Source organism: Thalassophryne amazonica, chromosome 12 (assembly GCF_902500255.1).
Source record: "Thalassophryne amazonica chromosome 12, fThaAma1.1, whole genome shotgun sequence".
In the NCBI taxonomy this organism is placed as follows: Eukaryota; Metazoa; Chordata; class Actinopteri; order Batrachoidiformes; family Batrachoididae; genus Thalassophryne; species Thalassophryne amazonica.
Window position 1 is genome coordinate 48422144 of NC_047114.1, and position 12948 is coordinate 48435091.

The window sequence follows — 12948 nt, forward strand, 5'->3', positions numbered from 1 at the left end:
ATGCGTGACGGACATAATATGATATTTTAGACATATTTACCATATACTATACTTGGTAAATGTCTATAGGATAATTGAAAAGTTGTCATTTCATATTCAAGATGGCCGCCATTTCCCAAGATGGCAGCCGTCACTTGTATGACGGTCTGATATGTATGATCTCGGTGTCAAATCAGTCATCGTTTATGATGCAGAATTCAAATTCTGAACTTAAAATTGGCCAGAAGCATCCTTCTACCTCACAACTGAACATCAAAATGGAAGCCATATGGCCCACAATAAAATGTATAATTGCATGTAAATAGAACTATTATACATTTTATTGGAATTAAAATGTTGAACAATAAAGTAAAAATCCCCATATCTGCACAAACTGAACCATTCAATGAATGGAAATGTAATAGAGTGGATGTCAAAGCACAGCCAGGGCACACTGGCGACACCACTGCTGTGAAACTCAGCATGGGGTTCAGTGCCAGCTAAATACACTCCTCTAGTCTTAATAATGCCATATTTTCTGTAATGTGCTGGTTGTGGTGATAGTTTAGTGGTAGTGTAGTTTACTTTCCTAAATGCTATGTAATGTTAGCACCACATCTACTTAATAGTTTATTAATTTAGATGTAGTTACATAGCCACACCTGAATGGACAGGATGTGCCAGCGCGGGAGAGCCGAGCCAAGGGTAATGGGGCTTTATATGACTTTCATATTGTTACCTGGATGGTGTACAGATCGCACAGGAATGAAATGGCATTGGATGAACGATCGGGCTAGGTGTAGGGCAATTTTCTTGTCCGAACCTAGTTGTATCCCATACACAAATGTGTTACTGTTGTCCCTGGTAGTAAACGGTGGTAAAAGGATAAACCCTCAGCCTTTACTGCAAACATATTTTTTTTTTGTTGTTGAGAAAATGTCAACGAAATTACAACTTGTGAATTTTGATGGTCAAGGACCATCAACTTCTTGCGCAGCCAAGACAGACTGGAAGCTCTGTATTATTTGACAAGAGCACACAACAGAGGCATTGAGATGTCCTTTGCAGTCTAAGTGAGAAGACAAGGGGAGTGGATATACTTCACTTGCAGAGTATTTAATCCAGTTCAATGAACTTGGCCAGCTCCCTTCAACATTTCCTATTGGAAGACTGGATGAGGGTCATGGTATTGAAGCAGCCATGGTTGTGAACAAAGCTCAATATCATCATACATGCAGGCTGAAGTACAATGAAACCATGTTGAAAAGGGCAAAAAAGCGAGCATGCAGTAAAAGTCCTGATCAACAGTCAGAATCTAAACTCAGAAGATCCCAACCAAGTCGGAATCCTGAAATGAGACAGGACATCTGTTTCTTCTGCAGACAGCCTGCTGGCAATGAAGGCCTTCACGAGGCTGCAACATTTCAAGTAGGCAATCGGGTGCGTGCTGCTGCAACCCTGCTTCAAGACACAGAATTCTTGGACGACTTAGTGCTGGCGACATGGTGGCAACTGAAGCTAAGTATCACTCCAGATGCCTAGCAGGTCTCTATAATCGTGCCAGAAAGGTTAACCTGGAAGGTCTTGAAGGTAATAGCAAGGGACATGCCTTCACTTTGCAAATGGGGTTGGTCAAAGACATCTGAGGGAGACTATGAACCCTTCCGGAACTACCAGATGCAGGCCAGTCCAGTTATGAACTTGTCTCTTGCAAATGTAAGAAGGGTCATGTTGGGCATTGCACGTGCAAAAAAGCTCAGTTACAATGCACTGCCCTCTGCTTCTGTGAAGGCGAGTGTGAATAGTCTTCCTTGTGATAGACCCTAGATTTGGCCTCACTTAATATATGTCTTGTGAGATAGAACAAAGCTTCTCAGAAATTCTACATTTGCTAATTCAAATTATGCATCACAAAAAATGTATAATTTGACACAGAGTTTATCCGTATGTAACCAGTCTGGAAACAATGGCGACCATTTTGAATTTTTAAGGAAAATGTCTAATCCAAAAAAACACATTAGCAACCACTTATGGTAATTAATTAATTGAATTCTGTGTACAATGTCACATTATATCCATCACTCATAAGAAAGCTGTTGTTTCTGGCGGCCATTTTGACAAATAGCTGCCATGGGCGTCATGTTGAAAATTCATGATGCCTCTATTTCCAAATCTTTTCGATATGCCTTTGGCTATATGTGTACCAAATTTCATGCTTTTATCACAAACTGAACGATTCTTATACATATTGGAGTTAAGCTGCTGGACTACCATGATTGTGGCATAGCCAAGCAACACACGTGACATGCCAGAGTGTCGGCTCTCCCCTCAACACATGTGGCCTGCGTGTATATCGCATATAGCACATGTCGCACCCCCCCTGCAACACATGGAGTGCGTGTCTGTTGCCCCCCGCAACACATGTGGCATGCGTGTCTGTTGCGCTCCCCCCGCAACACATGTGCCATGCATGTCTGTTGTGCTCCCCCCGCAACACGTGGCGTGCGTGTCTTTTGTGCCCCCCCACAACACATGTGGCGTGCGAGGGCAGCACACTTGCATGAAATGCTGTTATGTATGTACAGACATGATCACATGGACACTGGCCAGCCAAGTCTGAGCACACAAAATGCGGCAAAGCGCAATCACAGACATTGGCAGATGCAGGACAAATGCATAATAATACATACATAGAATAAAATCACAGAATGAAGGTATAGAGAATGAGCTTTTTTCAGAGAGCTGCCAAGGTCCGCTGAAAGGTGGGCGTGTCCCTCTGTGATGTGCAGCTGTTCAGATATCTGTGCTCGCAAGTCATAGCTGGGGAACACCTGGACTGGCTTATAGGATACAACCTCACATAACTGTACTGTGAGACACGGACGTCAGCATGCTGTCCTCATGTGGAAATAAATTAACACATATTGCTTCAGCTGACCACGGCGTCAGCGCACCACAATGCCGCTGAATATCGTGCCATGCAGGAAATCACCCCACGGGATGTTCCCATGAGGTGCGTGACACTGTGCGATTTTCCCCACATTCTAATAAATAAAACATATATCACATTTGTAGCGGATCACTGAGAGCTGGACAGGCCATGCTGGCTGATGTGTTGACTATGTAAGAGCCTGGTTCTGCTTGAGGCAGTTTTGCTCCGTCAGCAGCTTCGTGCTGAAGCCAAAAGTGCCATGGCGTTGAAGTCTCACAGGACATGCTGGACTCCGAAAAATGATGCCCACCTCTTCCACCATTCGGAAGATTCAGACAGCTTTTGGTGGCTTTTCAGTTGTGTGACTATCCGAGAAATTGTGGAAGAGATGGGCATGTCCTGTGAGCCTTCAACACAAAGGCGCTTTTGCCATTTGTATGAATTTCGCTGCAGCTCTTTTCATGGCAAAATCTTCTGTCACAGTGGATTGTGCCGAAAAAGTGCTGATGTCCACCTCTTCCGCAATTTCTCGGATAGTCACACGACGGTCCCGCATCACCACAGCGTTCACTTGGAAATGATCTGGTCATTTCAGCATGTTGATGGCTGCCCGGAGTGTGGCTCGCTCTCCACCAATGTGCAGACGTCTTTAAACTGGTTGTACCACTCCTTAATCTGTGTGATGCCCATAGGATCGTCACCAAAAGCCGTCTGAATAATCCGAATGGTTCCCACCTGGCTGTCGCCAAGTTTCTGGCAAAATTTGATGCAGTTGCGCTGCTCCAGTTGTTCCGTCTTTTTCCTTGGAATGAAAAAACGCTGAGTGCTTGACACACACCTCACACAAAGGCTGCTTACCAGGAAATCACGCAATCGACAGACATGAAAAAATTCACGCATGTGCACGAAGGTTCAAGGTTGGCTGATGCAAGCACACGTGATTCAAATCCATCAGGTTTTTGAAAAAAAATAAAAAGGTCGTATACTTTTCTAACAGACCTCATAAACCATTATGTCAACTTTATTTGGAAACTGACTCAACAAAGAGTGGCAATGCAATTTGGCTAAAAACTCCTCTAAAATCTCTATATTGCATTTGTTATGATCATTTTAAAATGGTATAAAATCATTGGTATTTATTTATTTGTCTGTCTGTTAGCAGGATTACGTCAAAACTGTTCAACGGATTTTGACAAAACTTTCAGCACAGACAGATATTACGTCATGGAATACTCTGAAGGTGATCCGGATCCGGATTCTGGATCAAGATTTCACTTTATATAGGCTTTGAAGGATTATGTCAAAGCTATTTCATGGATTCTCACCAAATTTGCACCACAGATAGATATTAGGGCATGGAAGACTCCACTGAATGTTGGAGGTGATCTGGATTGGTGGACATCAAAAATCTGGGATTGCTCTTGTTGAGAGTATTTTAATACATCTTTCCACATTATGATTCCAGTATCTATGTACATATTCATAAGAATTCACCAGTCAGTGCTCTTTGAAAGGATGTACTTCCATTATCATTGAAATAAGTCTTAAAATACTATTTATATATTATATATTATATTTATATCATCTCACAAAGAAAAGGGAACCATGTCAGGCCTGACACTTAAAAAGAAGTGATTTTTAAAGTATTGACTATAATTCCTGTTCTGTAACTTATGTCTGTAGGATGACCCAAGCAGAGGGTCACCCCTTTGAGTCTGGTCTGCTTGAGGTTTCTTCCTCAGGGGGAATTTTTCCTTACCACTGTTGCTGTGGGGGTGGTAAGGTTAGACCTTACTTGTGTGAAGCACCTTGAAGCAACCTTGTTGTAATTTGGCGCTATATAAATGAAAATTGAAATTGAAATTATTCTTATTCAGTAATATTGCATGTCACGCTCATAAACATTTCTATATATATTCAGAAAAGTGGTAATTCATAAAACATACCTGCTTCATCAAATTATACTGATTTCTTCCAACAACATCAGTGTTCCATTCCAATTCTATTACTCGTTCACAGTTACAGAAAATCTGATGAATTCTGGTGCTTTGAGTGCTGTAGATTTATTTTTAGTCATGCATTGAGTCTCGCTTCTGTTTAAGTTGTTTTTGTTGTTATTGTTTTATGGCTGATATATTTGCAAACCAGACTGTGGTCTCATGTTTCAAATACTACACAGAATTGTCTTCATTTTTATGATTGAAACCCAGCATCAAACAAAACACTGACATTGATGGTGCAGCAGAGAAATTAATCAGAAATGGGCACTGAAAGTCACGTTGCACCTGTCTGCTCTGTGAAGTCAGACAGGTTCAGTCCAGCAGCTGTTGCTGCATCCACTATGTGAATGAACGAGTCTGTCCTGGATTTCAACCACCCGGGCAGACAACCAGACTATCTCAAATCTCTGAAAAGTTGTCCTCTGTGTTTCAGCTAAGTGAAATGAGCACATCTCCCTGGCCTTCACCAGTTGTTGGGGTCTTCAGCACTCATGCTCTGAAGTGTGTCCACAGGATTGTAGCTGACTTTTGCCAACACTAAAAGTCATACAAGTCATCTGACTCTGCCGAAGTATCTTCACTAGACTGTAAGGTCCCTATCTTGGCAATCCTTTGGGTGCAGACTGAAGCACATAAGCACAAGTGCATTTAGGTCATGTTCCACTCCACTTGGTATGTAAAAGGGGTGTAATCTGACTGCAACACTCAACACAAATATGAATGCACCAGTTTGTCTACATTTTCAAGAACACATTAGTCCTATGTAGGACATGAAGGTACTTGGCTGATCTCCAGATTCTTCAGATTCAAGTGTCCAAAGTCTATGACTTCCGCTGGATTGGATGCCAGTTTGGGCCAGGTTGTGGACTGAGACATTGTGGATTAAGTGTCTTGTCCAAGGTCAGAGATAGGGTGCATGAGCGAGATTCAAACACAGCTCTGCATGAGCAGGCCAGCCGCTTTTCCATTAAGCTACCTGATCATATATACAGTGGGGAAAATAAGTATTTGACCCCCTGTGAGTTTTGCAGGTTTTCCCACCTACAAAGAATGAAGAGGTCTGTAATTTTTAATCGTAGGTACACTTCAACTGTGAGAGACAGAATCTAAAAAAAAAAGAAAAAAAAAAATCCAGAAAATCACATTGTATTATTTTTAAATAATTAATTTGCATTTCATTGCATGAAATAAGTATTTGAACACCTACCAACCAGCAAGAATTCTGGCTCTCACAGACCTGTTAATTTTTCTTTAAGAAGGCCTCTTATTCTGCACTCTTTACCTGTATTAATTGCACCTGTTTGAACGTGTTACCTTGACAACTGTTCACACACTCAATCAATCACACTCCAACCTGTCCACCATAGCCAAGACCAAAGAGCTGTCTAAGGACACCAGGGACAAAACTGTAGACCTGCATAAGGCTGGGATGGACTACAGGACAACAGGCAAGCAGCTTGGTAGAAGACAACAACTGCTATGATTATTTATTAGAAAGTGGAAGAAACACAAGATGACTGTCAGTCTCCCTCAGTCTGGGATTCCATGTAAGATCTCACTTTGTGGGGTAAGGATGATTCTGAGAAAGCTCAGAACTACACAGGAGGACCTGGTCAATGACCTGAAGAGAGCTGGGACCACAGTCACAAAGATTACATTAGTAACACATGATGCTGTCATGGTTTCAAATCCTGCAGTGCCGCAAGGTCCCCCTGCTCAAGCCAGCACATGTCCCGGCCTGTTTGAAGTTCACCAGTGACTATCTGGATGATCCAGAGGAGGCATGGGAGAAGGTCATGTGGTCAGATGAGACCAGAATAGAGCTTTTTGGAATCAACTCCACTTACCATGTTTAGAGGATGAGAACAACCCCAAGAAAACCATCCCAACCGTAAAGCATGGGGGTGGAAACATCATACTCTGGGGGTGCTCTTCTGCAAAGGGGACAGGACGACAGCACCGTATTGAAGGGAGAATGGATGGGGTCATGTATTGTGAGATTTTGGCAAACAACCTCCTTCCCTCAGTAAGAGCATTGAAGATGGGTCATGACTGGGTTTTCTAGCATGACAATGACCCCAAACACACAGCCAGGACAACTAAGGAGTGGCTCTGTAAGAAGCATTTCAAGGTCCTGGAGTGGCCTGGCCAGTCTCCAGACCTGAACTCAATAGAAAATCTTTGGAGGGAGCTGAAACTCCAAACCTGAAAGATTTGGAGGAGATCTGTATGGAGGAGTGGACCAAAATCCCTGCTGCAGTGTGTGCAAACCTGGTGAAAAACTACAGGAAACATCTGACCTCTGTAATCGCAAACAAAGGCTACTGTACCAAATATTAACATTGATTTTCACAGGTGTTCAAATACTTATTTGCAGCAGTAACATACAAATAAATAATACTTATTTTCCTCACTGTGTATATATATATATATATATATATATATATACATACACACACAGACACTTTAGAAAATATTTAAAAAATGGTGCTCATCCTTCAACTTGGTGTGTGTGTGTGTACTGTTTTCAGAGATTTCCCACAGAAGATGGCGTCGGCGCTGTCGGAGAACCCAGGCTCTGTGATTCACTCCCTCAGTCTGGCTCACAACACACTCGACAATCAAGGTACGGCCCGGCTCTCCCTCCTGTTGCTGTGTCTCTGAGCCTGTGTTTCGTTTTTCTCTTGCTTTGACTTCACAGCTTCTTTTGTTTGTTCTGAAACACTTAAATCAATCCCAGCCCTCGCAGTTCCTTTATTTTCTGGCTGTTTTGCTCTCTGATCGATCTTTCGTGATAGTCCTTTTGTTTTTTTGTTAGTTTTTTGTTTTTGTTTTTTAAACAAAGATTAAACAAAGCTTGTATTTGTCGGTCTGACACCTTGCCGCACGACACTAATAAACTTAATTAAAGTGGCTATATTGAAGTGTTATGGGTGTTTCTGTCTTTTTTTTTTTTTTTTATCTCAAATTATTGACTTTTTAAAAGTTAAACAAATAAACACATTAACAACAAATATATAAAAAAGGAGCGAAAAATAATGAAATGTATGTATGGGCTGATGCTCCATTATCTTAAATCTGATCTCAGTGGGTTAACAAACTCAATCCATTCTTTCAAATGTTCCATCGCTTAGACACATTGATAGTCGAGTGAAATAGAGAAGGATTTTAAAACAAGAAAACCATAAAATCAAGGCTTGAGCCTCCCATGGACCTTCTGACAAATTATATGGGAAATGCAATTTCTCACAGGCCACAGAAACCTACAACTCCTTCAGTGTTTCAAGGCATTTCATGAACTGTATTGGCTTTACCTAAAGGGAAAGTACAATCTGGCCTTTTTAAAGCCAAAAAAATTAAATCTCTTCTCCTTTTGTGATTCATCATCTCTTTAATTCCTCCCAAAGAAGATATTATTTCATTCACTGTTTTGGTTGCCTTGTTAGATTGTAGGATTATACATAAACCAGTGAAAAAAAATGTGGTCAAGGTTCTATTAGAATCTCTAAACCTACAATGTAAAAAAATTTGACCAATGGTTACTTAAAAAAATGTGGCAACAAAGTGACACATAATATAACTGAATAGATTTTTTTTTAAGTTGTACAATTTTGATTAAAAAGTATTGAATACATTAAAGTTAAACAAAAAAGGATTTGTTGATAAAAGCAACAGTTAAATGTGTTGGATTTAGTTATAGCAAGTCAAATGATAAGTTATATTGCTAAAAAATATTTATTAAAAAACTTACTTCTTGACACAACTCCACATTACATGGAGAAATATAGCAGGGGTGGGGTTTGAGCCGGGGACCTTTGGAAATGAAACCAAGTGCACTAAGCACTTAGCCACCACCCCTACCCAACTCATATTCTAGCACATTGTTGCTTAATTCAATACATTTACACTACCCAATATCCTGACCAAACTTAAGTTACTTAAGTTTGGTCAGGATATTTGGTATGGCAACAAAGTGACTGTCAGTATTATACAAATAATGATTGTTTATGAGTTCAATGGTATGAATATTTCATGAGGTGAAAGCTGGAACATACCATTCAACGAGGCGAAGAATGTAAAAACATTCATTATTTGTTTTATATAACGGCTAAAATAGATCCTTGTCATTTGATATTTTATTAATTTATAAACAACAGAAAAGGGATTTACATTTTGCTGTTCCATTGCTGCTAAAGTCCACCTTGTGACATGTAGTCCAGTGATGTTATGCACTGACTTCGGAAAAAAAAAGACTTTGTGTAATTCCTCAGTCCAGCCAAAGTTCATGTCAGCGTTTCATGTGAACAGGTCTTCATGCATCCAGATGGCTTGCAGCGGAGTGGATTTTGTGTGTGTGTGTGTGTGTTACAAGAATTAGCAGCATCAGTTAGCTCAATCAAATCATCGTGTCGTTGTTCCCCATGTGCACACACACGCAACCGGGTCGGTCGACTGTGTACATCCTCAGTGCAGTGAAAAAAAGAATCACGTCAGAAATGAGTCTAGCTTTTCTTCTTTCTTCCTGCTAACAGCCTCAAGACAGCACAGTGGATTTGTTTTGTGTGTGTGTGTGTGTGTGTGTGTGTGTGTGTGTGTGTGTGTGTGTGTGTGTGTGTGTGTGTGTCTTACAAGAATTCGCAGCGTCAGTTAGCTCAATCAAATTATGTCTTGGTAGAGTCGTTGTCCCCTGTGCACACACAACCTGGTTGGCACTTGTGCATGCGTGTACTACCAAAAAAAAGACTGTGTACGTCCTCAGTGCAGCGAAAAAAAAATCACATCAGAAATGAGTCCAGCTTCTCATTCTGGTTTCCTGCCAACAGCCTCCAGACAGCCTAGTAGATTTGTTTTGTGTGTGCGTGCATGTGCGTGTTGTGTAGGCGCACAAGAATGCGTACGCGATCATGCGTGCGCAAGCATGTGTGCGTGCAAGGACGTGTGCGTGTGTGTGCAGAGTGCAACGGCATCAAATGTATGGAACCAAACTGCACTCTAAATGCAATGCAACACAAATGGGATGAATTAATTCATGTCATGTGACATATGAAGCACCAATCAAATGACAAGGATCCACTCAGCCATTATATAATATTGAATAGATTTAAAGTCCTGTTATACTAATTAAAACTTAAAATTGAATTTAACATTTTTTTTAGGTGCAGATGAATAAGAACAGCAGTGTGAATATGTTGAATTAAGCAACAATGTGCTAGAATACTGCGGAAAGTTGCTGGTTCAAACCACACCCTTGCCACTTTTCTCCATGTAATGTGGAGTTGTTTCCGGAAGGGCATCTGGTGTAAATCCTTGCTTTCCTTGTGAAGTTGACTAGGATTTACTAAATACTTTTTGGTGATATAACTCATCATTTGATGTGCTATTACTAAATCCAACAAATTTCAACTGTTACTTTAATTAGCATGTATTTATTTATTTGTTGTTTTTCGTTTAGTTAATGTATTCAAAACTTATCAACCAAAATTGTAGAATTTAAAGTATATTCAATTATATTACCTGTCTCTTTTATGTGACAATTTTTTAAAGTAACCATTGGTCAAATTTTTTTACAGTGTGTGATGGATCAAGGCTTGGGCCTGGGAAACCTTTGAAGATGGGAAGCTTCTGAAGATTTTTTTTAAATTGCTACCAAGCACATGATAATACTTGTAATTTAATATTTATAATTATAATTAATTGTAAACTGGTTAGTTCTGACCTGAAATTTATTAAAGTGTGGGTTAACCTCGAAAACCTGGCATATTCGGTGTGCAGGTGTAACTAAATCTACTTAAACCCTACATACCGGCCCGGGCTCTGCATTCTCAGGGTGCAGGACTACTTTGTGTCCCTAGGGTGAATAAAAGTCTGTGGGTCACAGAGCTTTCTCTTATCGTGCCCCTGTTCTGTGGAATGATCTCCCTGCGTCAATAAAACAGTCAGATTCTGTAAAGACTTTCAAGTCCAGACTTAAGGCACACTTATTTTCCCTTTCATATGGCTAGCATACTGGCATAGTATGGTACTATACTTTCTACCCTTTTAAATTCATTTTATTAGTAAATAGAGTGGGCCGCTGCCTCAACTTTATCTAAATTCTGGGTCTTTTAGTGAAACCCTAGGACTAGTGGCCGGCGATCACCTTAGTATTTCTTCAGTTTTTCTTGTTGCTTAATGCTGACAAATTGTACTATTTGTTGGAGGTGTGGTTCCATCCAGAGGTGGGAGTGGTGTCTACTTCTGCAGACCACCCGTCCTGTACACCAACATGGACTCCCAAAATGTCCTGTATATTTGTATTGTCAATTGTTTCGGTATTTTGGCCGAAGCAGTGGGTCACCCCTTTGAGTCTGGCCTGCTTGAGGTTTCTTCCTCAAATCATCAGAGGGAGTTTTTCCTTACCACTGTCGCCTGTGTGCTTGCTCTGGGGGTTGGTAAGATTAGACCTTACTTGTGTGAAGCACCTTGAGGCAACTTTCTTGTGATTTGGCACTATATATATGAAATGAATTGAACTGAAATTATAAAGAAAACCAAACAAAGATTTAAGACGTTACATGCAAAACAAATACCTGAAAATAGAGGGATGCAAACGTTATATTCCACACATAATTGATCAGTTATTAAATGTGATGCTGTGTCCACAAAATTGAGTAAAATAATATTTGATAATAACCAGTTACACACCTGCATAGCGGAGTGGCACAGAGAAGGATTTTATTAAAAAAAAATCTAATTTCTTTTTGTCTTCCTTTGTGTGACCCTGACTGTCACCTTTTGTTATTTCCCTTCATCTCTCCTTCATTGTCTGCTTCTGTCATCACCTTCTGTCCTTGATTCCTCTCATCTTTCTTTCTCCTTATCTCCCTCCATGTCCTTGTTTCCTCTTCTCTCCTTGGTTATTTTCCTCAACTTGTTTTCTCTCTTCTTTGGATGCCCCCCCCCCCCCCCCCCTTTTTTTAACTGTGTTTATTTCCTTTCGTCTTTGTTTCTCTCCTTATTCTTGCATCTTCTCCCCCAGGTTCTACTTGATGTACTCTCTTCCTTTACCATCCGTGTTTGCTCTTTTTCTCGCCTCTGTTTCTGCTATCCTCTTTGCTAGCCAAAACTCCTTTTTTTTAGTTCATCTGCTTGTTTCCTTGCCTCCTCTGTCCACTTCTATCATCTTCTCTCCTTTCTTCTTCTCTTTAATTCTTCTTTGTTTCTTATACTTATCTCCTTTCCCTTTTCCTCTCCTTTTCTGATTGCAGGAGTCTCTAACCTGATTCAACAAGTATGTCGCCTCAACAAGGGCCTGCGCCTCCTGAATCTCTCCAAGACCTCCCTCTCTTCCAAGGGTAGGAGTCCTTCTCTATGACACAGTGGCCCCTAGTGGCTGACGCGACAGAGGAAAAACAGTGTTGAAATGAAATTGTGCCTTTAGTCTGGTGTTTGGCTCAAAGACTCTTTCAGGGAGCAAATTTCTTCCGTTAGCCTAAATCAGGGAGCATGGTATCACCAGTTGTTGCAGTAGCTAGCACTCTTACCTGACAACTGGGCCTTGGGTTCAATTTTGTACAAAATCCTATGTCCTTTCTCTTTTCATATCCATGTGGGTTTCATGCCACCATCAGAACATGCACACCTCTGCTCTTGACCATGGTAATGTCTAGACCTAGTGTTAACGTCTGGGTAGAAGCAGTGCAGGACCATTAGTTGTTGTGGTAAGGTTGTCCATCATTAAACTAGGAAACCTTAAGTGAAGAATACACATTTATAGGTCCATTAGGTCTATGATGTCTGGGAAGAGCATGTGGAATCTTGAAGTCGCTGGACAGAGGCATATAGCAATGCCAACGTCTCTGCAGGAGAACAAATATCCAAGTCTGTAGAGTCCTGGTGCTTCTGGTTTTAATGTATGGTTGTGGGACTTGGACTCTAACCCTTGACCTAAGGTGACAACCAGGCGTTTTAGGTACTGGTGTCGCCAGAGAATCCTTACCTACTACTGGAATAATTGTAGTTACTTAGGGATACCCAGATGATGCACATTGCTTTCAC

At 40.8% G+C, this 12948-nt stretch overlaps 1 protein-coding gene across 1 annotated transcript in view; it reads left to right on the forward strand.

Moving 5' to 3' along the window:
* Window positions 1–12948, forward strand: part of carmil3 (capping protein regulator and myosin 1 linker 3) — a 253784-nt gene that overhangs the window by 118152 nt on the left and 122684 nt on the right. The window contains exons 11-12 of the mRNA XM_034182575.1: window positions 7443–7537; window positions 12159–12245. Of these exons, the coding sequence (XP_034038466.1) occupies window positions 7443–7537; window positions 12159–12245 (182 nt within the window). The remainder of the gene's footprint in view (window positions 1–7442; window positions 7538–12158; window positions 12246–12948) is intronic.